Genomic DNA, 24270 nt, shown 5'->3' with positions numbered 1-24270 from the left:
AGTATTGCGAATAAAATTCTGAAGACGCAGCTTTTCAAATTATGAAAGCAAAACTTGTTTGAAAAGGTGAATGGAAATAGCTAGTCATTTTATGTCAACTATATTCGTAGCACTATTTTTGTAACTGCCTTTTATATTATGCTTGAAAAGTAAAACTGTTCTTTAGTCTTAAATGGAAGAAACCACTTGGGCAAAAACAGTGGACTATACTATATAATATAGTTGAGATACCATTGAGTGTCAAACCTCTCCATCATTTAGGCATCTAGGAAAACAATTGTATTTAAACAGATTTTGTCCAGTTAATCATCTGTAATTTAGGGTTCTTAATTACAACTTGCTTTATGTTATGCTTGCCATTGGTTTGAACTTTAGTAAAAAAATATATTCTTGATGCAACTTTATGTCTTGGCTCTAATATATAGCTTGATACTTATAAAACTTACAAAGTGGCCCATTGCATAAAAATGTAAGAGCTTACCTGTAACCTTCAACTCTGATTGAAAACTCAGCTAAGGCAGAGTCCTAAATATTAAATGTAAACTCCCTGCTTATCACTCATTATTCATTATTTTATTTGGTATAATTAACAACAAATATATTTTATTTTCAGTGGACAGAAGTTATGAAGAACTTCAATGGCTACTTAATATGATTCAGAATGACCCTGTACCCTATGTAAGGTTAGTGTATGTGCTATGATGCTATGATATTTTGTAAGTAAGTCCTATAATGAACTGAGTAATTTCAGATTAAGCATAAAATACTTGTTTATGATTTTTGAAAATATGGAAATATCTTTTGCATTTATTCATGTCCTTTTTAAATTTGATTTTCAACATAAATTTTTTTGAGATGGAGTCTCATTCTGGCCCAGGCTGGAGTGCAGTGGCGTGATCTCGGCTCACTGCAACCTCCGCCTCCCGGGTTCAAGCGATTCTTCTGCTTTAGCCTCTCCGGTAGCTGGGATTACAGGCATGCACCACCACACCTGGCTAATTTTTGTATTTTTAATAGAGACGGAGTTTTGCCATGTTGGCCAGGCTGGTCTCGAACTCCTGGCCTCAAGTTATCCACCCCCTTGGGCCTCCCAAAGTGCTAGGATTACAGGCGTGAGCCACTGCACTCAGCTAAAAAAAAAATAAAATAATAAAATAAAATAATTATTAGCAGACCTTACTTGGCATTTAGAGTAATTTGGGTGACTTGGAAAGCAGCCAGACAGAAACTTCACTTTTCTTCTTCAAGCAAATTAAAAGTATAACAACTTAAAATGCAATAAAGAATAAACTCACATTTTGAAATATGTTATTTACCTATATTACTGATCGGCTCTTACAAATAGAGTATGAGGCCTGAAGGAGAGGAATTGTGTTTATATATAAAGATGAAAATATGGATATGAAATATCCATAAAGATTTATATCGCCATTTATATTACCTATCTGTAAATTGCATTCTGTAATTACATTTCACTTTTATTCTTAAAACCTTTCAGTAGTCTTATTTTACACAGTCTTAAATTTCAAAGCCCAAGAGGATGTTAACAGAATCTACATCTTTTAGGTTTATAGACATTAAATTGCAGCCAAAAGGGGTTAAATTATTTACAATCTGGCAGTTTCACTTTTCTCCCATCTCTTTCTCAATTACAAATCCAATTTGATGTCTTACTACCATCAATTAAATGTAAAAATTTCCCCAATTCACCTTCTTTAAAGTTTTGCCAACCTCCATAAGAATTACAACCCAATTTCTTTCTCCCTCACTTATATCCAAGCATTGCAGTTACTCTTAGTAATTTCTCAAACTTGGTCCTAGAGCTGATGTTGATGCTTTCATTAAATGCTAGACTACTGCAGTAGGTTTCTTCTCCTTTCTTTTCTCTAGCCTTTGATGGTGTCTCCTACTCATAGCAGTGGATGTTTTCTTTTCCAAATTTTGTTTTCATTGCATTGCCCTATATTTTAGAGAACTCCATAATATGTTCAGGTAGCCTCTCATATGAGATAAAAACTCCCAGTAGTAGAGTTTAAATGTTACCCTCTAGTAGGATACTCTTCTCAACCTCAGCTTGTTTTAAGGAAAACTTTTTACAGTCTTTATATTTAAAATACTTCTGCACATTTCCATGTTTTACAAATATACTATAGTAATCACATATATGTTCATTTTATTATCTCGAATATAGACTTATTGGTCTATATATAGATTTTTTTGCTCTGTGTTAAGATTTTTATACTTACCAATCATTGTACATATATCTAAGCAGAGTGGAATGTTCATTTTAGAAAGTGGGATGGGAAAGATTGGTTAGGATTATGTGGAGTCAGGTTTTAGAAGATCTCATCACACAGTAGGGTGATTTTAGAAAGACCAAATCCACCAGAATTTTTTTAAATTACTCTCTTATCCAAACCCCAGAGTGTTTCAGTGAAAAAACAAGTAGTAAATATTCAGGATGTGACATGGTGTCTTTGGAAATTAAACTAAATAAACGCAAAGCAAGATTTAAGAGAGAAAGTGATAAAATAGGAAGGAGAAACTACAGATAATTTTTCAATGTTCATGGTGTCTCCTACTCATAGCATCTGTCAGTAAATGGTCAGCGAAAATTTGATTTTTTTTTTTAATCTTTCAGGCATAAGATTCTCAACATGTTGACTAAGAACCCACCATTTACTAAGAACATGGAGTCTCCCTTATGCAATGAAGCCCTGGTAGATCAACTTTGGAAACTTATGAATTCTGGTGAGAGAGCAGTGATTTAAATTTTTTTTATTATTGTTATTAGAGTAGTTTGATTTTACAACAGGTTTTCAATTCAGTAGCATTTAGAACTAAAGGTAAAAGTTGAGATTTTTTTTTTCTTTTAAGTAGACTATCATACCTTCACAGTGGTGGCTGTGATAACATTTATTAAGGATACTCACTTTACTCCATAGGGTGGTTGAGGAAACAAAAATATTTATTTATATGAAAGTGTCAAATGGTTAAGGTGCTATAAACATCAGCCTGCAAAGTATTATTATTATTTCAGAAAGTTACAAAGGAGTGAAAAATGTCTTCTCACGTCTTTCCCTGACCATCTAGTGGCCTTTTCCAGAGGTAACCAATTTTTTGTGTATCCTTCCAGAGGCAGTCAGTGCATATAGAATAACATACAGACTGTATTTTTTCAAAGTACTTACTGTTATTGTTCTGTACTGTGGAGATCATGATATCTCATCACAGTTTTTATTTTTTAATTTATTTTTATTTTTTTGAGATAGAGTCTCTGTCGCCCAGGCTGGAGTGCAGTGGTGTAACCTCCACCTCCCAGGTTCAAGTGATTCTTCTGCCTCACCCTCCTAAGTAGCTGGGATTACAGGCATGCGCCACTATGCCTGACTACTTTTTGTATTTTTAGTAGAGACAGAGTTTTACTATGTTGGCCAGGCTGGTTTCAAACTCCTGACCTCAGGTGACCCACCCTCCTTGGCCTTCCAAAGTGGTGGGATTACAGGCGTGAGCCACTGCACCCAACCTTGTCACAGTTTTAATTTACATTACTTGAGTGAGGTCAAGAGCTAAGAAACAGTGCTTAGGAGTGCTAGCTCTGGAACCACTTTGCAAAGGGTTGAATTTATTTATTGTGTGATTTGTCTGAACTGTTGTCATTTGTAAAATGTAGGTGATAATGATACCTACTTCAAATCGAATTAAATTAGTATTTGTAAAACACAGTGTCTGGCTCATATTGAATACTCAAAAATGTTATACTAGTATAATGATAGTTATGCTTCTCATATATTTGAGCTATTTGTATTTCTATTTTTGCAGGTTATTCATATTCTTTGCCATTTTATTTAATTGAATTATTGATTCTTTTCTATTGATTTATAAATGTGTATATTTAAAGAAAAATTGCCTTATGTCTGTGATAGGTTGAAATTGTAATAATGGTTTTGGTTTAAAGATTCAATTAAAAGCTAGGCTGAAATGTGTTTTGCTTAAAGATAGCAAGAGTTGTTGCAGATAGATAGTGGGAGAGCAGTGGATATTTATGCAATTTTTTTTTTTTTTTTTTTGAGACAGTCTTGCTCTGTTGCCCAGGCTGGAGTGCAATGGCACGATCTCAGCTCGCTGCAGCCTCTGCCTCCCAAGTTCAGGCGATTGTCCTGCCTCAGCCTTCCGAGTTGCTGGGATTACAGGCGCCCACCACAGTGCCCAGCTAATTTCTGTATTTTTAGTAGAGACGGGATTTCACCATGTTGGCCAGGCTGGTCTCGAACTCCTGACCTTGTGATCCACCGCCTCAGCCTCCGGAAATGCTGGGATTACAGGCGTGAGCCACCATACCTGGCCTATCCAAATATTTAAAAGTTTTGAGTACGTCACTTTATTTGCTCTTTATAATATTGGAAAATAACTTGTCCTGCCTGTCTCATTAGTAGCTACTTCACTGACTCACAATTAAATACCAAATTTTAATTCTTTTATTTTATTACTTAGTTCACTAATATTGAGATGTTAAGTGGTTGTATAACTTCTGTTTTTCGGTTTCATAATAATAGTGCAATACCACCAAGTAAAGACACCATAGTAGATATTTATGTGAAATATAATAAAATTGAAAATAGGATGAACCTTGTCCTCAAGGTCTTTAGAAAACAACACATAAAACCAGTTTCTACTAAAATATTGCTTATTTTTTTCCTAATGTTTTCTTTAATCTCTGAAAGAATAATTGCTGCTTTTTACATAATGTTTTATATTTGCTACCTTTGGCTACCTTAAAAGATATTATTATTTGTGCTATTTAGACCCAGGGTATTAACACGTAAGTTCAGGAACTTACAAAGTTTCATTCAGCAGTTCATATGTGGCAGTAACTCTGCTGTATTGAATATCTTCTTAACCAGAATACATAATTCCTTGATCATGATAAGTTACAAATTTAAAGAAAGCATAGTGAAATATGAAGAATTCTTTTATTATTTTCTAAAGAAGATGTTTTGGACAAAATAAATATGTGTTCAAGATTAATGAGACAATTTTTATAAAACATCTGAAGCTCATTGGAAGGTTTGATTATATGAATGCAAGTTCTGGCTGATGTTTAGTATTTAATTTTAATAGTGTGCAGTGTAGTACAGTTCTGCTTTGGTTTAAAATTCTCTGCCAATATCTAAACCAGTGAGATCAGTGAGGCTATAGTCATAAACAGTTTATTACTCAGTTTTTCAGATTTATAAATGGAATAGTATGAACAATGGGAGTGGCATGAATAATTGGGAGGGTTAAAAAAATGTTTTTCTAGAACACTGGACAGTAGATAGTGAAGATGGACAAGAGAGAATTGTCATTTCCTTTCCAAGTCTGAACCTTTGGGATAAATGAATGAATCTGATCTAAGAAATCCTTCTTTTATTTGATTAAAAAATCATTAATGGTAAAAGTAATATAATCATGTTACAGAGTTTATCTGAAAAAACTACAAAGAAAGGAAATATTACATAATTCTGTTACATCAACACTATTAAGATTTGGGTATATTTGGCCTTTAGGAAAAAATAATTGTGTGTGTGTGTTGTGTTACATAGTTATAGTTGAAATAAAAGTTTTAAAACAGCATTTTACCATGAGAATTTTTCACATTGCTATATTCTTAATGGTTATTGTTTTAAGAAATGGTAGTGAGGGTTCATCAATAACAAAAGGAACTAGAACATCATCTAGGTCCCCAAATCCAGTGGAACCCTGCCTGCTCCTCATTTTGGGGCTTCTGGGCTATCTAGTCACTTGAGATAAGCATTATCTGGGAAACAAAAACTGTGAACAATGCAGATGTAATTATATTCATTTATTTATCTCTTTCTACAAAGTGGATTTGAGGTATATTGACTTCACCTAGTTACAAAATTTACTGAACCAATTTAAAATATATAGGAGAGAATATCATGGCTGTTCAGAAGGATCATCTTATCATGTGCTTTTGAAGAATTAGAGTTTGTTTTCTTATTCTGAAGAATCAGAAACTTTTCAACAAGAGAGAGAAATTGTGGTTGGGCTTACAGAAGCAGGATTTCAAAAATTGAAATCAATTTGAGAGTGAGACAGAATGATACTCATGACTTTTAAAAATTCATATGCCATTCAGTTAATACTAGTACTCATTTTAGAAATATTCTAGGGGAATTTGGAGCTGAGAGACTGGTACAGAAACTGAGGACTCTTGGTAGCTGAATCACTTTAGTGGCCATACCCCAGAGGGAAGGCTGTCAGACTTAAACTTTTTGAGATCTCAGGGCTGCCTGGTTTCTGCGTGTTTCTTGGTGTGTAGTAACTCCACTTAGCCTTAAATTCTGGGAGGTACTCTAGTATCTTTCCAACAGTTTTTGCTTTGTAAATATATACACACACCGACCTATATATGTGTATATTCACTCATACACATGTCAGATATCTTAACCCATTCTGTATGTAGTTTAATTTTTCATATACATGTTTATCTTCAGCATTTTGTTTTTAAAATTTTTAAAGCTTAAAAGTTTAAAGAATAATACAATGCATAATCATATACTTTCAGCTTGATTCACCAGTTAAAATTTTACCATTTACTTTATCTCCTTTCCTTCTGTTTCTTTATATTATATTTATACCCTGTTTTTTTCTGAATCATTTGAAAATAAATGGCATCATGATCCTCTTCCCAATAGTATATACTCCTGAGAATAAGGTCATTGTACATATCCACAATATGATCATCAAACCCCACCCAGTATATAGCCCATATTCACAGTTCCCAAGTTGTTTCCAAAAATGCTCCTTGCAATTCCCATGACAGCTTTTAAATTAATGCTCCACAGAAATATAGTAAACATTTTTAAAGACAAGGATCTTTTACATTATATGGTCTTTGTCCATGGTTGCTTAAGATTCTTAAATAAATAGGTTTATGTTTAATTGAAAATATTTGCCAGGGGCAGTCATTTTTAAAGGTTTCACATATTAATTCACTAGTTTTTTCTTGAGCACTTTCTATTTGCCACTATGCTACGTTTTCTGTGTATTAACTAAGTATAATGGAAAGAGAGACATAGGAACAGATAAATTATAATATGAAGAGATAGTTGCTAAAGAGAACAAACTATTTGGGGAACCCAAAGAAAGGAGCCATGAACCCTGTCTGGAATACTAAAAAGTTCATGGAGAGGTAGTATTTGAGCTAGCTCTTAATGAATGGAAAGGAGTTTTCCAGCAGGATAAATACATTTTGAGGTGGTAGAATTATATATATAAAAGCCTCATGTTCTGAAGGAGTGTTGAGAAAATAGTATTATCTGGAAAGATAGATTAGAATCTAAATGCGAAGGGACTGGGGAGTTTAGGTTTTATGCTCTGGGCAATGAGGAACAGGTGTTGTTAGAACCAGGCTGACTTTGGTTAGCTGTGTGTGGTAGCTTTTTTCCACACAAAGAAATGATTTTCCTCTTCCAAAGGAATATGTATCAAAATTCAGAACATATATGATCCTGCCTTTATTAAGTAAGATACTGAATTACAGGCCAAAATAACAGTAATTTTAAAATACATTAAAAAATTAAAACCTAAGAATTGGAGATTTTTATTGGTGCTTCATATTTAATTTAAGACATAAATACTTTTGCTGGTCTTGCCTAATTGGGTGTTTTTTTAATATCTGAAGAAACAGATCTTCATTGAGGAGATAGTATCTTTGACTCTTTATCATTATGAAGGAAATTTTAACTGTTGCTTCCACATTGACCTTTAGTGTCTGGCATATTACTATAAGAATGACATGAAAACATGAATTGTTCAAGTCATTGAATGCTGTTTATTTACATCATAATTTTTAGTGTTTGGAAATTTACAGCTACACTCAAGGGGGTAGAATGAGGGACAACTTCTAATTCGGTTTGATAGGATTTGCTAGGTTTCAGAGTAAGAAAATAAACAGTTTTGATATTAACATCAAAAGGTTTCAAAGTTCTGTCCCACCATCTCTCTCTCCCTAATACCTTCCTTCTTAGGAATGGAAATGGTGGAAGAAAATTAAAACATATTGATTCATCTGCTTAGGAAATTATATATGTATACACACACACATAAGTAGAAATGAATTTGCTGTTTTTTTAATTGTAAGATGGACAGAACAGTCAGGATAGTAATACCCAGTGGAAATTGTATTTCTGGCTTAACTGTGTACAAATTTCTAAGCTTCAGTCATCAATAAAGAGTGCTGGATTTATTCAGAAGTGTCCTGAAAACAGTGGCTTTCAAAGTGAGTTTTCTTCTTAGCAGCTTTTTTAGTTGATCAGTTGTTTGTTTGTTTGTTTTTGAGATGGAATCTCACTCTGTCATCCAGGCTGTTGTGCAGTGGTACGATCTCGGCTCACTGCAAGCTCCGCCTCCCGGGTTCACGCCATTCTCATGCCTCAGCCTCTGAGTAGCTGGGACTACAGGCACCCACTACCACGTCCAGCTAATTTTTGTATTTTTAGTAGAGACTGAGTTTCACTGTGTTAACCAGGATGGTCTCGATCTCCTGACCTCGTGATCCTCCCGCCTCGGCCTAGTTGATCAATTTTAATAGCAGTTACCTCAGAAAATGAAGAGATGATTTTTCGGTAGGATCAGATTTACTATTTTGGTGGTGTTTGTCTCAAGGCACTTTCTGATTTGAATAGACAACATTAATACTGGGTTTCTTACTTCTTGAATGTTGTTGTTCTGATTCAGATAAACAGGGTTGGTCTCAGAGTATAACTGCTAATGAAGACAGGATGAATAGCAATTTTCCTGGGAGGAGAGACTAGTGACTGTTATTTTGTCGTATGTGATCATTCGTTGCCATAAGTGATGGGGAGAGGGGAGGTAGCTGGAAGATTAAAGATGGGTCTTCAGAATACTGTAACTGAAGGCAGAAATCAGAGGCTGTTTCAGGGCCTCTCTCTAATGGGATTGATTGACTTGGAATCATCGAATTTTAGACCTGATGAGGGGGTCTTAAAGATCATCTGAGTGAACTACTCTAATCATCTCAGTTATAGCCCAGACAGCTGACTTGCCCAAGGTCACAGAGCTAACAGGCAATTAATTAGAAGTGTTTTTCTCCCATTCTGTCTCTCAACTTAATTGAAATATACTAACGTACTAACGTGACAACCATCTTAAGATTTTATTCCATGATTTTGAAATACAATGAAATTTTGGCTTTTATCTCTATTTTTTTGCTCTCTCTTGTAATTTTAACAAAAGTACTGCTATTCATTTTTTAGCTCCCTTGTAGTCCCCAATTTTAATATGTAAGTTCATTTTTAGGAGACAGAAAACACTATCAAGAACCTCCCTCAGGAACAAAACAGTGGTGTCCATTCCTTTGTCCAAATTAGAAGTCTAGCAAAACCAAAAACCCACATAGAAATAAAAAGTAACCAAAATCATATTGGAGGGCTTCAGTGCACTTAGCAGCCTTTACTGTGCTGCCTAATCATCCTTAAGCTGATGTTCCAAAACCAAATAAAAGCCCTAGCTCATCAAAATACACATACTCAATTTGTCTTTTAAAATTAACATATATATTTTTAAATGTTAAGGAATTCACAATTGAATGACTCATTTTGAGATCTTCGACAGCATATAAAAGTTCAGGCTGGTTTTTGCACACACATGATTAAGCAATATTGATCTTCAAGGTTTAATTTTCTTCCAAACAGCAAATATACTCTAAACTGTTCTATTTTTTTTTTCTTTTAACTGATAAAATGGCTAAGATTCACTCCTTTTCTTGTTATACCCGTGGATAGAGAGATACAGCTGCTCTGGATTGCTTACTCCTGGCATTTCTTCCCTTCCCCTTCCCAGAGGGTTGAGACCGTCTAGCCTTTGCTAATAGAAGCCCCCAGGAATCTGATAACCTCCTCTCTGTGGAGCGTCTATATATGTAAAATGCTTTGAGGAGGAGAAATGAATGCCTACAAAATAATACTACCTCAAGCTGTTGAAGTGTCCACATATGCATATTCCAGGAAGAGAAAATGGGTTTCCAATGTAAAATTCTTGCTTTTACTGTGTCATGTTTTTTCCATTACTTGGTTCTCTGTAGCTCTTGCCTCTCTCTTGCTTCTGCCAGTGTTATATGTCACACAGCAGCAAAACTGAAAATGTCTCAAGTAGGAATGATGAGAGCTGTTTCACAACATTATAGCATGCACAGTGGCCTAGTACAATGCACTCTCTAGTATGAAAGTGAATTTACAATTTTTCCTGTTGCAGATTTGCATATAATTAATAGCTACCTGTTAGAGTAAATGTGATGAGAATTACTATTAGTTGATAATGTATTTACTTATACTAATATTTGTTGTTGACAACCACAAAGTTTAATATTTATGATATCCAAATTTTTTCCTTTTTGTTTCTCCTTTTTAAATGTGGTACTCTTTTGAAACAACAGTTCTTGGTAAAAATTAGGTATTTATAGGGCCTTCCTTCCCCCCTTCCGTCTCTCCCTTCCTTTCTTTCTTTATTTTTTGAGACAAGGTCTCACTCTGTTGCCCAGGTTTGAGTGCAGTGGTGCAATCTTGGCTCACTGCAGCCTCCGCCTCCTGGGTTTAAGCGATTCTCCTGCCTCCCCCACCCAGGTAGCTGGGATTACAGTCATGCGCCACCACACCCAGCTAATTTTTGTGTTTTTTAGTAGAGAGAGGGCTTCGCCATGTTGCCCAGGCTTGTTTTTAACTTCTGAGCTCAAGCGATCTGCCCACCTCGGCCTCCCAAGGTGCTGGGATTACAGGCATGAGCCGCCATGCCCGGCCGGGCTTATTTTTCTTCTCAAGAAGAATATCCACTTTTCTTCTTTTCACTTATTCTATACTCTTCAAGTCATTTAAAATTCTGACTAGAAACCATAGAGGTTGTGTAATCCTAGTTGACAAATTTCATCTTTTCAGTCTATTTGATGACAATATCTACTGGAGTGTTCTACTGGGGAGAAAAGGAAGGTGAAAAAACCCTGGTATCAATGTGCTGTGATCTGTCATTGCTATGGGGTAAGGTATGACTTGAGACCAAAACTCCTATTTTGGAGATGAAAAAACTGAGACTCAGAGAAATGGAAAGAACTTGCCTCTAGTGTCTGAACTAGGAGAAACCGAACTTCTACCCAGGCAGTTATTTTCTAGTCAAGCCCATGTCTACTGCCCGTTGTCATGCTTGTGGTTTGCTTATTTCTGTTATTTAAAAATCAGAAATAAGTTCTCACTACAGTAACACAAATATAAAGGTGTTTAGCAAAATATTTTCCTCCTCTTCAGTAAGTCCAATAGTAGTTGCATGGTTTCTTACTATATGTAAAACCTGAAAGTAGTAAGTTCTAGAGATCAGAAAATTTGTTTCCATGATAGGGAATGTAAAGGCTCATGGAGGCTGTCTTCCTAACAGGCTGTTAATGAAGAGAATCAGACAAGATGAACAGAGAATGAGTGAATGTGGGATAATTACTGAGGAGAGAGAATAAAAAGGAAGATTTAAGGCTACAAAAAATACGATTTTTGGGGCCGGGCGCGGTGGCTCAAGCCTGTAATCCCAGCACTTTGGGAGGCCCAGACGGGCGGATCACGAGGTCAGGAGATCGAGACCATCCTGGCTGACATGGTGAAACCCCGTCTCTACTTTAAAAATACAAAAAACTAGCCGGGCGAGGTGGCGGGCGCCTATAGTCCCAGCTACTCGGGAGGCTGAGGCAGGAGAATGGCGTGAACCCGGGAGGCGGAGCTTGCAGTGAGCTGAGATCCGGCCACTGCACTCCAGCCTGGGCGGCAGAGCGAGACTCTGTCTCAACAAAAAAAAAAAAAAAAAAAAAAGACAATTTTTGGAATGTTAGATTTTTGGTTCATGTCTAGTATTCATTTTGTAAGATGAAAGGTGTGATAAAGGTTTTTCCAGTTATAAAGTTCCTTTTGTTGTACAGGTTCTGGGACAGTTAAAATGTATGAATCAATGTGCATGTTGACTTAATTCTTTATTACGTACTTTTTAGGTACTTCACATGACTGGAGGTTACGGTGTGGTGCTGTGGACTTGTACTTCACACTTTTTGGCCTCAGTAGACCTTCCTGTTTACCCTTGCCAGAGCTTGGGTTGGTTCTTAATCTAAAGGAGAAAAAAGCTGTCTTGAATCCTACCATAATTCCAGAGGCAGTAGCCGGCAACCAAGAAGCTGCAAATAATCCAAGCAGTCACCCACAGCTAGTTGGATTTCAGAACCCTGTAAGAATCACATGTATTACAGAAGATGTAGTTTCATTATATAGAGCCATCTAGAGAAGAGAATTGTTTCCTGTGAACTAGTGAATTTTATAGCCACTAACACAGTTTATTGTGTCCTTTGAAAACATGCTGGCTGACATTTGATTAGCACTGTGCAAATTATAAAATGCTACTGGCAACTATAAAACTGCACATAACAAATGATGTGCTCCTGGTCCCTTTACTCCTATTGTGATAATCTAATGATTTTTTTTATACTTGAACATAGAATTTCTTCTCTGAGAAGCAAAAGATAGAAATGAATATTTAACCTTTTTTTTTTTTTTTGAGACAGAGTTCCATTCTTGTTCCCCAGGCTGGAGTGCAATGGCTCAATCTCAGCTCACTGCGACCTCTGCCTCCTGGGTTCAAGCAATTCTCCTGCCTTAGCCTCCTGAGTAGCTGGGATTACGGGTGATTGCCACCATGCCTGGCTAAGTTTTTGTATTTTTGGAAGAGACGGAGTTTCACCATGTTGTCCAGACTGGTCCCAAACACCTGACTTCAGGTGATCTACCCACCTTGGCCTCCCAAAGTGCTAGGATTACAGGCATGAGCCACCACACCCAGCTGAATATTTAACCTATTACATATTAACCCATCTTGTCCCATATGTGTTAATGGCAAGCCATGTGAAAACAGGGGCCTTGTCTTTTTAAAATTGTTGCTCTGTGTAATGCCTAGCACAGTTCTAAACATATGATAAATGCCTGGCAAATGCTTGTTGAATGAAATAAAGAATGAATGAATGAATGACTAGGTAAATTAATAATCTGCTGATTTGGGAGGAGACTGTGTTACATTTTAAAATGTTTTATATATATACACACAGACACACACACACACACAGAGATATATATATGTTTGTTTGCCTTCAGAGAAGCTTTTATTTCTGCCTCTGTATTATAAAATTACCATTTTGTAGAAAGACTTATAAGATACATATTAATCATTTTACTGTAATTTAAAGGAATTTTTCCTGAAATGTTTTTTTATTGATGACAAAATGTCTCCAATACTTCAAGCTTCATTTTTCACCAATATTTAGACCAGATTACTTGCCTGGCAATTCCCTACTGGTGTTTTGACACTTTAAATTGCAGATTCTCTCTATGCTAGTTAGTAATAGTTCATGTTAAATTTGCTTACTCACCTAAATTTTCTGAAGTATCATCATACTTATTTGTTGTCGATTTAAAATATGTCCTAGAGTTTGGGTTATGAAGAAGTAAGACAAATACTTACATAGAAAAAAAAAGTCTCATTAAAGAGCTCTTTCAGATCTACATATTTATCAACCTGTGAAAATGGATATATTTATAATTCTTGCTCATATATGTTAATTAATCCACATTCACACTGCAGGTTAAGAGGAGAAAATGCATCAAAGGACATGTTCTTTGGGGAAAGCTCTGAAAGTTCACTTAAATACCTCCCTTCTCCCCCTAAAAAAGACCAACAGACAAGAAAAGATTACATTTATTTTAAGCCCATTGCTGATAATTTCTAGCCACTGGGCATGCTCTAATCTGCATGGTTGCTATAGCTATTAGTTTTCAGCTGTAATATGAGCTACTCGTTTTCAGAAATCTAATTTTCATCTTGAATATTGCCGCAGGAAGATGATCACCTTGCCAAGGAAGCATCATGTAATATATCAGCTCATCAGCAGGGAGTGAAGAGGAAGTCTGATACACCACTGGGGTTCCCACTAGAACCTGGTCAAATACTGGAGAAGAATGAGGATAGCAGTAAAGTCAAACTCAAAATCAGAGTAAGAAATACAGGTTAAACCTGTATTAACAGTGTAGGATATTCACCTTCTTGTAAATCTTTTTGAATACTTGCAGTGGTTTTTCCTTAGCAGGAACACATGCGACAGACTGCATTATAAAACTCAAATGTCCTTCTGAGACATTCGAACCAAGCATTTAACTTATATTATCGCATAATTCTTCTCTATTTGGGGAGGAACTATGTGTGCACGTTTCACCACAACTCATCACTTTTTCCCACAAAATAGGAGTAGATTTTAGTTGCTATTACATTTCCAGTAATTTCTAATTGGAGGCTGGACCACAAAAATTTTCTTTCTCTTAATATCTTTGAAGAAAGAAACTACTTTTTACTTTAAGATTATATGGGGGTATATCCTATGGCCTCTCTGCTACTTTTCCTAAGAGCTAAGATCCAAACATAACGTGATGTAATGGTTCTTTTGTTCCTCTGTTTTATGTGTGTGTGTGTTTTAGTTTTCAAGTTCTCAAGATGAGGAGGAGATTGATATGGATACTGTTCATGATAGCCAGGCCTTCATTTCCCATCATTTAAACATGCTTGAAAGGCCGTCAACTCCGGGTAAGATTAGTATTCTGCAGTCATTGAGGAGATGGAGACATTGATTGATACCAGTTTTTTAATGTGTGTTACTTTATTTTCAAATGAACAAATATAAAGTTTAAAATTAGCCAGCTTAAAATATTAAATTGTATCAGGTTGTAACATAAATTAGCAAAATAACAAATAGAAAAAGTGCTTCTTTTGGCTGTTTTATTTTGGTCTTTTTTAAGTATTTGCTTGTATAAAATCCATCATTCAGATTCTTTCTAGTAGCTCTGATTTCTTTTTTGTGTGTGTATGTTGTAGACTTGACTTCATGTAACCATAGTTAGATTAATTTTTTTTAACTGCAGTTAATGCTGCTTGTAGCACCACTTTCTCTTTTTGCCTGCCTATCTCATATAATATTATGTCAGTCATTTTCATAGGTCATTCAAAAAGCATCATGTTTTCTTTTGAAAATACTACCTAAGGGCCACGCATGGTGGCTCACGCCTGTAATCCCAGCACTTTGGGAGGCCGAGGTAGGTGGATCACGAGGTCAGGAGTTCAAGACCAGCCTGGCCCAGATGGTGAAACCCCGTCTCTACTAAAAATACAAAAAAATTAGCCGGGCGTGGTGGCACGCACCTGTAATCCCAGCTACTCCGGAGGCTGAGGCAGAGAATTGCTTAAACCTGGAGGAGCAGAGGTTGCAGTGAGCCAAAATCGTGCTACTGCACTCCAGCCTGGGCAACAGAGCGAGACTCCATCGCAAAAAAAAAAAAAAAAATTCCTAAGACAACATAGAGAGTCAATATATTAAAATTTACCTTGTCATTTCCTTGTTGATAGGCATTAGGTTGTTTTTCATTTTTATATATTGTTGGTAATTCTGCACTTTATCTTTTTGTTAAATTATGTTTCTTGGATAAATTCCCCAAAATGTATTTTTAGTGAAAAGATTAATGTTAGCTATATTGTGAGATACATGTCTTTAGATTTTCATAGCTCTTGATACTTATTGCCATGTTTTTTGAGAGATTATACCAGTTCATATCATAAGCTTTTTCTAATTTTTAAGAAATAAAAGCCTTTGATTAAAGTTACGACATACAAATATCTGCGTACGTGCCACCCAAGTTAACATGTACACAATATATCATGCACGGATGTTTCCTATCTGCTTTATCCCTGGTCCTGTTCTGCCTTTCCACTACAAGTAACTACTATCTCACATTTTCTTTTTTTTTCTTTTTCCTTAATTTCATTCTGTTGCTTTTCTTTATAGTGTTCCACATAGGTATGTGATCCTGTATGTTTAGTTGCACTTGTTTTTTGAATTTTTTAAGAAATGGTATAACATGACTTGCTTTTTTTTACTCGGCATTATGTTTCTAAAATTCTTATTGGTATATAAATTGTAATTCATTAATTTTCTTTATGATCATTATCTGTCATAGCACTTGTCATCAGTGTAATAATTCGGAACTTTTAGAGTAACTGTAAAACAACACATGTTTACTGTTTTTGCTTTTGGGGTTTTTTTTTTTTTTTTTTTTTTTTTTAAGATGGAGTCTCACTCTGTCGCCCAGGCTAGAGTGCAGTAGTGCCGTCTCTGCTGACTGCAGCCTTTGCCTTCCGGGTTCAAGTGATTCTCTTGCCTCAGCCTCCCAAGTAGCTGGGACTACAGGCGCGCACCACCATGCCCGGCTAATTTTTGTATTTTTAGTAGAGACGGGCTTTTGCCATGTTGGCCAGGCTGGACTCAAACTCCTGACCTCAAGTGATTCGCCTGCTTTGGCCTCCCGAATTGTGGGGATTATAGGCGTGAGCCACTGTGCCCTTCCAGGTTTACTTTTTAATGCATTTCTTCTATTATGGGTATGACTGTTTGTCTCTTTTTTTCTGGGTAATGTTTCTATTTTTTTGTTTGGAAATCTTTTTCATTGCCCATGGTTGTTGTATTTTAGGATGTTTACATATGAATGAGATTTTTTTTCTCTTTCGTTTTTAACATGTTACATTTGTGCTAAAGACTTTATTACTCCTGTTGCTTTGCTTTTTATTTGGCTTTTTGTTTTAATTTTATTTATGAGACCTAAATTATTTTTTCATTATCTAGTAATCTAAGATGACCTACTAGAATTTGAGAACTTGCTGCAGGTAGGACATGAATCTAAGATACATTTGAAGACTGATAGGTCATGAATTCTTTGGGTTTTATAGTTGAAGCTTAACAGTTATTTTATCTATTCTGTCCATTTAAGTAGACAAGTAGAGAGATGCTAAGTGACTTGCCCTGGATGACATACCCAGGTAGTGGCCAACTAAGGGCTAAATCTTAGGACAAGTGAAGGAATGTGACAAGTGAAGGATTTAAGACATAAAGAGATAAAATATCTTACTCAGAATGTATTTCTGATTTTTTTGATAAGTTTGGAATCAAAACCTCAATCTCCAGATTCCACTACAGTGCTGTTCACATTACGCAATTAGACCATTTTCTGTTTTAAATGTCTTCTATAGTCCCTAAACTATCTTGGATCTATTTGTTGAGTAAATTTTATAATGGTATTTGTTACCAAAATTTGGGGGGCTGGGCAAACTACTCTATACAGAGTTCCACATAAATAATAAAAAATATGAAATGGTTCCTGCCCCAGAATACAGGGTTTAATTTATATGTTCAGCAAGTCATTCAAGCTTATTGCCTCTCTTGAATGCTTATTCTACTCAGACTTAAGCTTACAAGAACCATGACAAAGGATTAAATTAAATGAGATTTTTAGTAGTTTTAAAATAGTTTTTTTTTTTCTTCTAAAGGCACAGAGTCGCACTCTGTGGCCCAGGCTAGATTACAGTGACATGATCATAGCTCACTCCAACCTCGAACTCCTGGGCTCAATACATCCTCCCACCTCAGCCTCCCAAGTAACTAGGACCACAGGTACATGCCACCATACCTGGCTGATTTTATTTATTTATTTATTTTCTGTAGTAGAGATGTGGTCTCACTGTGATGGCTAGGCTGGTCTTGAACTCCTGGCCTCAAGCGATCCTCCCTCCTCAGCCTCCCAAAGCATTGCCATTAAAGGTGTGAGCCACTCCACCCAGCTAGTATTCTTTCAACTGTTAGAATTTTACTGTGGATGAACTGTTTCTGTCTTTAAGGCTAGTTTATAAAAACCTGTCAGCCTTTTTTTTCTTTTGGGAAACAAAGAAATAAATCCCTCTTTTTTCTCGTTTGGCATTTTAGGGCTCTCGAAATATCGGCCAGCTAGCTCCCGATCTGCTTTAATACCCCAGCACTCAACAGGCTGTGACAGCACACCCACCACAAAACCCCAGTGGAGTTTGGAACTTGCACGGAAGGGAACAGGTAAAAATAATTAATCAGAATTAATATTATTTTGTTGAAGAACAAATCTATAAATGTAATAGAGTTACTTCATCAACTTTAAAAAACCCTTTAAAATTACAGATCTTAGGATTTGGCTTTTTTTGTAATACATTGAGCTTATATTATCTAACTTTAAAGATTATTTTAAAATAGACTTTTCTTTTTCAAAAGTAATGTATTCCTATTATAGAAAACTTGGAAATAACAGAAAATTAAGTGAGAAAAAAAAAATCCCCCATATGCCATTTAAAGATAATTTAAAAGATAATGCCATTTAATTATTATGAACATTTTGCTCTTTCTTTGCCATGCTTTTTCTAAGAATATTATGACAAATGTCAACTTCAATAGAAACCATTTAATTTGTACCTTTATAAAAAAAAAATAAAGGCATGAAATAAAAAATCAACCACTTATCCCCCACTCATATAATTGGTGATTCATTCATGAAGACTTGATGCTATATTCCCTTATATCATTTCACAGTAATTGGGCTTAAGTTTGTGGAATGTAATTTAATTCAGATGTGTTTGTTACCTATTCTGTTTCACATTGTTTTCTGCTTATTCTGTTTCATCACTTACAAAGAGAGGATTATAATCCAAATGAAGTGCAAACATTTGATGCAGATGAACTACCGTGAAACAAAGATTCAGTCCTCAAAATCTGAAGGAACAGGGAGTGAAAAAACAAGATACATAAACAAAATCATTTTTAAAGAATAGTTTTTCCAGAAGTAGACAGACTTTACAGTCTGTGAACTTCTGATTATATTCCAGTTGATGGATTTTGGTTATATAAATTATGTTTTTATCTAATATTTTAAAGAGTGCTGTTTATTGCTTTGAGGAACTTATGAATCAACTGTTATTAATAGGGGACTTCAAGTGTTGGAACCGAACTGTCGATTCCCTCCTGGGCAGGGGTCACCGCGAAGGATCACCGACACGAGATTCACAGCAGAGAGTTATTTATTACTAGCGCGCTAGGGTCCCAAGCTCTAAGTTGGCCCTGGGACCCCGACTGCTTGTTACAGGCTGTTTATATAGGCAAACACAAGTTCAAACACAGCTTATGGCGCGAAATTCAAACAAAGCTTAAGGCGCAAAATGATTGGGTCTAGCTATGGTCTGAGCAAGGTGTCTTATGCTAATTGGTTAGAGCAGGACCTTATGAGGTTTTTTTCCTGGAGTTGTTGATTCCGGGAACTTTGAGGCAGGGTGGGACCCCCGGAATTGGCAGGGTGGGACCCCATGAGGTTGGGTCCTTATCGAGGCAGGGTGGGACCCTATCCAGAGCCACCTGGTGTTAATTTTTTTCTATATGAGGCCTAGTTTCTAAGTTTTATGAGGCCTAGTTTCACAAGCAAAAGCAGCACGTTAAACTGTTTTGATGTTGAGACCCCCCAGACTGTTGATTACTTACCGTTCTTTGTGTGTTCTGTGCATTTATTGGAATAGATTCACCCAAAATATGTTTCAGAAGGAAATCAGCTGGGGACTTTAGCCCTTACTTTAATGAGTGAATTTTGATATTTCTTGGCCCTTCCAGAATTTTTGTATTCTTTTGGTTTTGGTTTTGGTTTTGGTGTAATTTTGCTTTATTATCATTATGCTTATTGAAATTGTACTAGATGTAAAGAATTTTCTACATTTTTAAATATTATAAAGCTTAGAGAATTTCAAACTCCTTGACACAGTTTGAGGAGGATGCTTCTGCTTACCTTTAAAAGAAAAAATTCTCTCTGAATTTCCAAGAGTCTAATCAATTTCTGTTCCAAAAAGAGTCAGAATACGTTTGGTTTTTCTTAGCAGTGTGGCACATTAACCTATGTAGAAGCAAATCTGAACACTTTTTTTGTGCCCACCAGTGTGCCTTTTTTATCATTGTTCCTTATTGCTTTTAAAAATACATTTTCACTTTTTTTCAGGTCTTTCTTTATAGGCTTTTAGTTCTCATGACATCATATGGGAAGACTGGGGAGAAAGAAACACAGCCCTAATGGTGGGGAATAGGAATGCATTAACATTTTAATTTTGGCTGCTATTAGTGTAGGGTCCTTTCTTGGCATGAGGCAAAAATGTATACCAGTTAGATGGACTGATCTAGTAATCATAACTTTGAATGTATTCTTTAATGTGACTATAATTTCCTTTAAATGTCCTTTTGCTATTCAGTACTCTGAGGCCACTGAGCAAGTCTTAAAATTCAACAGCGATATTATAAGAATGTAGAAAACCTTCATTTTACAAATAACAGTGTTTTGAAGGTTTATTTGTAAATATATTTATTTTAGAATTTTGAATGCAGTTTTTCTATAGTTTTTTCTTTTCTTTTTCTTTTTTTTTTTGAGACAATCTTGCTCTATCACCTAGGCTGGAATGCAGTGATGCGATCTTGGCTCACTGCAACCTCTGCCTCCTGGGTTCAAGTGATTCTCATGCCTCAGCTTCCTGAGTAGCTGGGATTACAGGCGTGCATCACCACACCCGGCTAATTTTTTTTTTTTTTTTTTTTTTTTTAGTAGAGACAGGATTTCACTATATTGGCTAGGCTAGTCTCAAACCACTGGCCTCAAGTGATCACCAGCCTCAGCCTCCCAAAGTGCTAGGATCACAGGTGTGAGCCACCAGGCCTGGCAACATTGTTGTATTTGTTAAGTAACTTTCCCAAAATAGCTGGACAAAAACCTTACAACTCCTACCATACATCAAGAATACAAATATCAAACCTAGCCCTTGTGTGTATCGACGTTTCTGTGAGAAGATTCACTCAGAGCTCCAACTTTTGGCATACGGGAAGCACAACTTTAGCCTAACCCAAGTCAAGTCAAAATGACAGTGAAAAAGGAATTTCTTCTCTTCCTGCTTCCCAGCAGGAGCTGAAGATCTCTTACCATGGCAGCCGACTTTCTTGGGGTTGAGAGTTGCCGTTTCTTGGAGTTGAGAGTTGCGGGTTTAGACAGCACTGGTGAGGGAAGCTGTGACCTCTCTTCAGTCTCTAGGGATTCTAGATTAGAGGTCACAAATGAGGTTTTTTGGCCCATATGCAGTTCATCAAGCTGAGGCATCTTCCTGTAAGTCTCACAAAAGTTTTTTAACTAGATAACTAAAAATAAAGAGGTTACACATAAAAATATGGATTTCCTTTTACTCTGATGGAAGACATTCGGGAAACAAAGAAAAAAGAAATTCTGGATTTATAGCTTTTCTTGAAAAAGAGTGAGAGGCCCTTTTAGTAAGGCATATTCATCTCTTATGCTGCACCCAGTAGTCTGTTTACTCATTTATGCTGTTCCTCAGGCAAAGGCTTTTGAGTTTCCAGCCTCTGCTTTTTATTTTAATTTAATTTTAATTTTATTTATTATTTGTGAGTTGAGATGAAGTCCTAGATGGCCCCCTTAGAGCCAAGGAGCCAGATGATAATTGAGAACTGGAATGTGTTACAGACCTTGTCTAGGAGGGATAGAAAAAGAATGTGGATTTAAAGAAGAGACGGAAACTGTTAAGTAGAGGACACGTTATGGTTTACTTTTTAACCTTGCTTCCCCAGTTTTCCCTTTCCTTGCATTTGATAGTAGAATATTTTAGGGCAGGATCATATGTGGGTATTAGATTAAGCCATTGGGATGAGAAGGGAGAAATGGCAAGAGTATTTTCCTTCATTACTTTATTATTTATTTTCCTTTTCCTGAGGTAAGGAAGGGGATACAGAGAAATGGCCGTTATGGTTCCCATGGTTTTAGGGATGAACATACAATATTCTCTCCCTTTTTACCACAGCAGCTCCCTGTCTACTACTGCAGAGCCTGAGGTGACTGGACTGTCTGCCAGGTTGCTGTAGGGATTGCAGTGCTGGAGAGGAGAGGCCAGGCAAGGGGAACAAAGAGCAAGGGAATTCCCTAGTGGTTTTGTGGGAAGGAAGCGGAGAGTTTCTGCAGCTGCCTCGCTAGGGCTGCAGTATTATGTAATGCCTTCTTGCATAAGTCAGAAGAACACAATTCTGGTAAATTTTTTAATTAAAAAAAAAAAAACACACAACTTTTTTAAAACTTGAGAGCTTGCCCTAGAGGTCTTTCTTTTGAAACTAATATGAAAAACAGACTTTGATTTTTTTATCCTTAAATTATAATGATATAATTCTACATTTTTTTACAGTGATCTAAACAATCTGAAGAACAGAACTTACACCTTTCCTAATGAAAACTGCAGGTTTTGTGTTAAATTTAAATGTATACCTAAGGTGAATGAATTTACTGGAATTAGCAGATTATTCACTGTTTCTTATCAGCACTTTCATCACATGGGCTGAAAAGCTTTCACATTAGACTTACATTAAGTACCTCTTTCTGTTTGTTTTACATTTGTTAACTCGCCTGCAGCTAACCCTTATCCATGGTGTGTTTTATTTGGTCTCCAGGAAAGATTTTACATTAGTAGAACAATACAACTCTGAACATCTCTTTTGTTCTTTCCATATAACATGAAATAGGAAAAATTTTTTTATTGTGAACTAAATGTATCTCCTTTCTCTGATGTATTTGCTATTTAGAAGAGTTATGTGTATTTCACTTTAGTAAAAGGACTTTCATTAGCCTAAAGATGAGTGGTGCCTGTGGATGGACAAGTTAGCAGGCGTCTTGTAAACCCCTGAAAGGATATGTGAAATTATGTGTGTAAATGTTTGTATCAAGGGATGGTAATATATGTATTGTCTTGATAGAGTTCTATAGATGACTTCATTATGCTCCTGTGAAAGTAAACTTTTGTGTGTCCCAAATCTAATTATAAGGAAATTACACTTTCTTACCACCTTAGATTAGACCTGGTAAACATTATTTAGGAAAGATAGATAATAAGCAAAACATATATATGTACATAGATATATAGAGTAAAAGAATATGTAAACATATATTGTCTATATAGAGAGGGAATAAATAAAACATATTATATATTATATATACAATTGTATATATAATATATATACTTCATACAATTATAGTATATAGTATACAATTATAGTAAATAGTATAAATGAAAACTTAAGAGCTAAAGGTTGTTGGTGATGATAGGGTAGCACAGATCATTTGTTCTCCTGTTACTGCCAATTAATATATTTGTATATGTGTCTTTTCACATATGCATGAGCATATTAACGGGATTAAATTTCTAGAAAACTTTCTAAAGGAATATAAGCATGTAACACTTTCATGGTATTGCCAGATTGCTTTAATTTCTCCTTTAAAAAAAAGCTTTGGGCCAGGCACAGTGGCTCATGCCTGTAATTCCCGCACTTTGGGAGGCCAAGGTAGGTGGATCATTTGAGGTCAGGAGTTCAAGACCAGCCTGACCAACATGGTGAAATCCCGCTTCTACTAAAAATACAAAAATTAGCCGGGCGTCGTGGTACGCACCTGTAATCCCAGCTACTCGGGAGGCTGAGGCAGGAGAATCTCTGGGAGGCGGAGGTTGCAGTGAGCTGAAAGCACGCCACTGCACTCCAGCCTGGGCGACAGAGCGAGACTCTGTCTCCAAAAAAAAGAAAGGAAAGAAAAAGAAAAAAGCTTTATTATAGAGAACTGTAAAGTAGTCAGACAAGTATAATGAGGCCCCTGTATGTATTACTCAGCTTCAACAATAATTGGTTCATGGTCAGTCTTATTTAATCTTACCCATTTCTACCCTTCTGAATATTTTGAAGTGAATCCCAAATATCATATAATTTTATTCATAAATTATTTAGTATGTATCTCTAAAAGGTAGCACTTTAAAAAGTCATAACCACAGTAATGTTATACCTAAAAAAAGTGCTAATTCTTTTATGTCATTAAATATCCAGTCACTGTTTAAATTTCAGTTGACTCTAAATACCATTATTTATTTTTATTTTTTACAATTTATTTGTTTAAATCAGTGTCCACATAAGGTCCACATTCCAGTTGGCTGATACAGCCTTTGTATCTTTTTTAATCTAACATTTCTAGTTCATACCTTTTTTCTTTTCCTCCCTTACAATGTATTTGTTAAAGAAGCCAGAGTTTTGTTCTGTACTTTTTATTCTAATGTTTCCAACTCATACCTCTTTTCTTTTCCTCTCTTGCCATGTATTTGTTAAAGAAACTAGGTTTTGTTCTGTACTTTTCAAGTCTGTATTTTATTAATTTTATACCCATGATATAATTAGCATGTTAAGTTCTCTAGTTTCTGTCAATTTGTAGTTGTATCTAGAATTCT

General features: G+C 35.8%; 1 protein-coding gene across 9 annotated transcripts in view; it reads left to right on the top strand.

The window, feature by feature from the left end:
• TAF2 (TATA-box binding protein associated factor 2) overlaps positions 1-24270 on the top strand; it is a 108948-nt gene that overhangs the window by 78659 nt on the left and 6019 nt on the right. For 4 of the 9 annotated variants that reach the window (XM_077942425.1, XM_077942424.1, XM_028852195.2 and 1 more), the window contains 6 exons: positions 614-683; positions 2642-2751; positions 12047-12276; positions 13934-14089; positions 14568-14673; positions 17894-18016. In XM_077942425.1, the coding sequence (XP_077798551.1) occupies positions 614-683; positions 2642-2751; positions 12047-12276; positions 13934-14089; positions 14568-14673; positions 17894-18016 (795 nt within the window). 9 annotated transcript variants of the gene reach the window in all.

This window comes from Macaca mulatta, chromosome 8 (genome assembly GCF_049350105.2).
Source record: "Macaca mulatta isolate MMU2019108-1 chromosome 8, T2T-MMU8v2.0, whole genome shotgun sequence".
Lineage (NCBI taxonomy): Eukaryota > Metazoa > Chordata > Mammalia > Primates > Cercopithecidae > Macaca > Macaca mulatta.
This window is presented reverse-complemented; position numbering and strand designations above follow the sequence as displayed.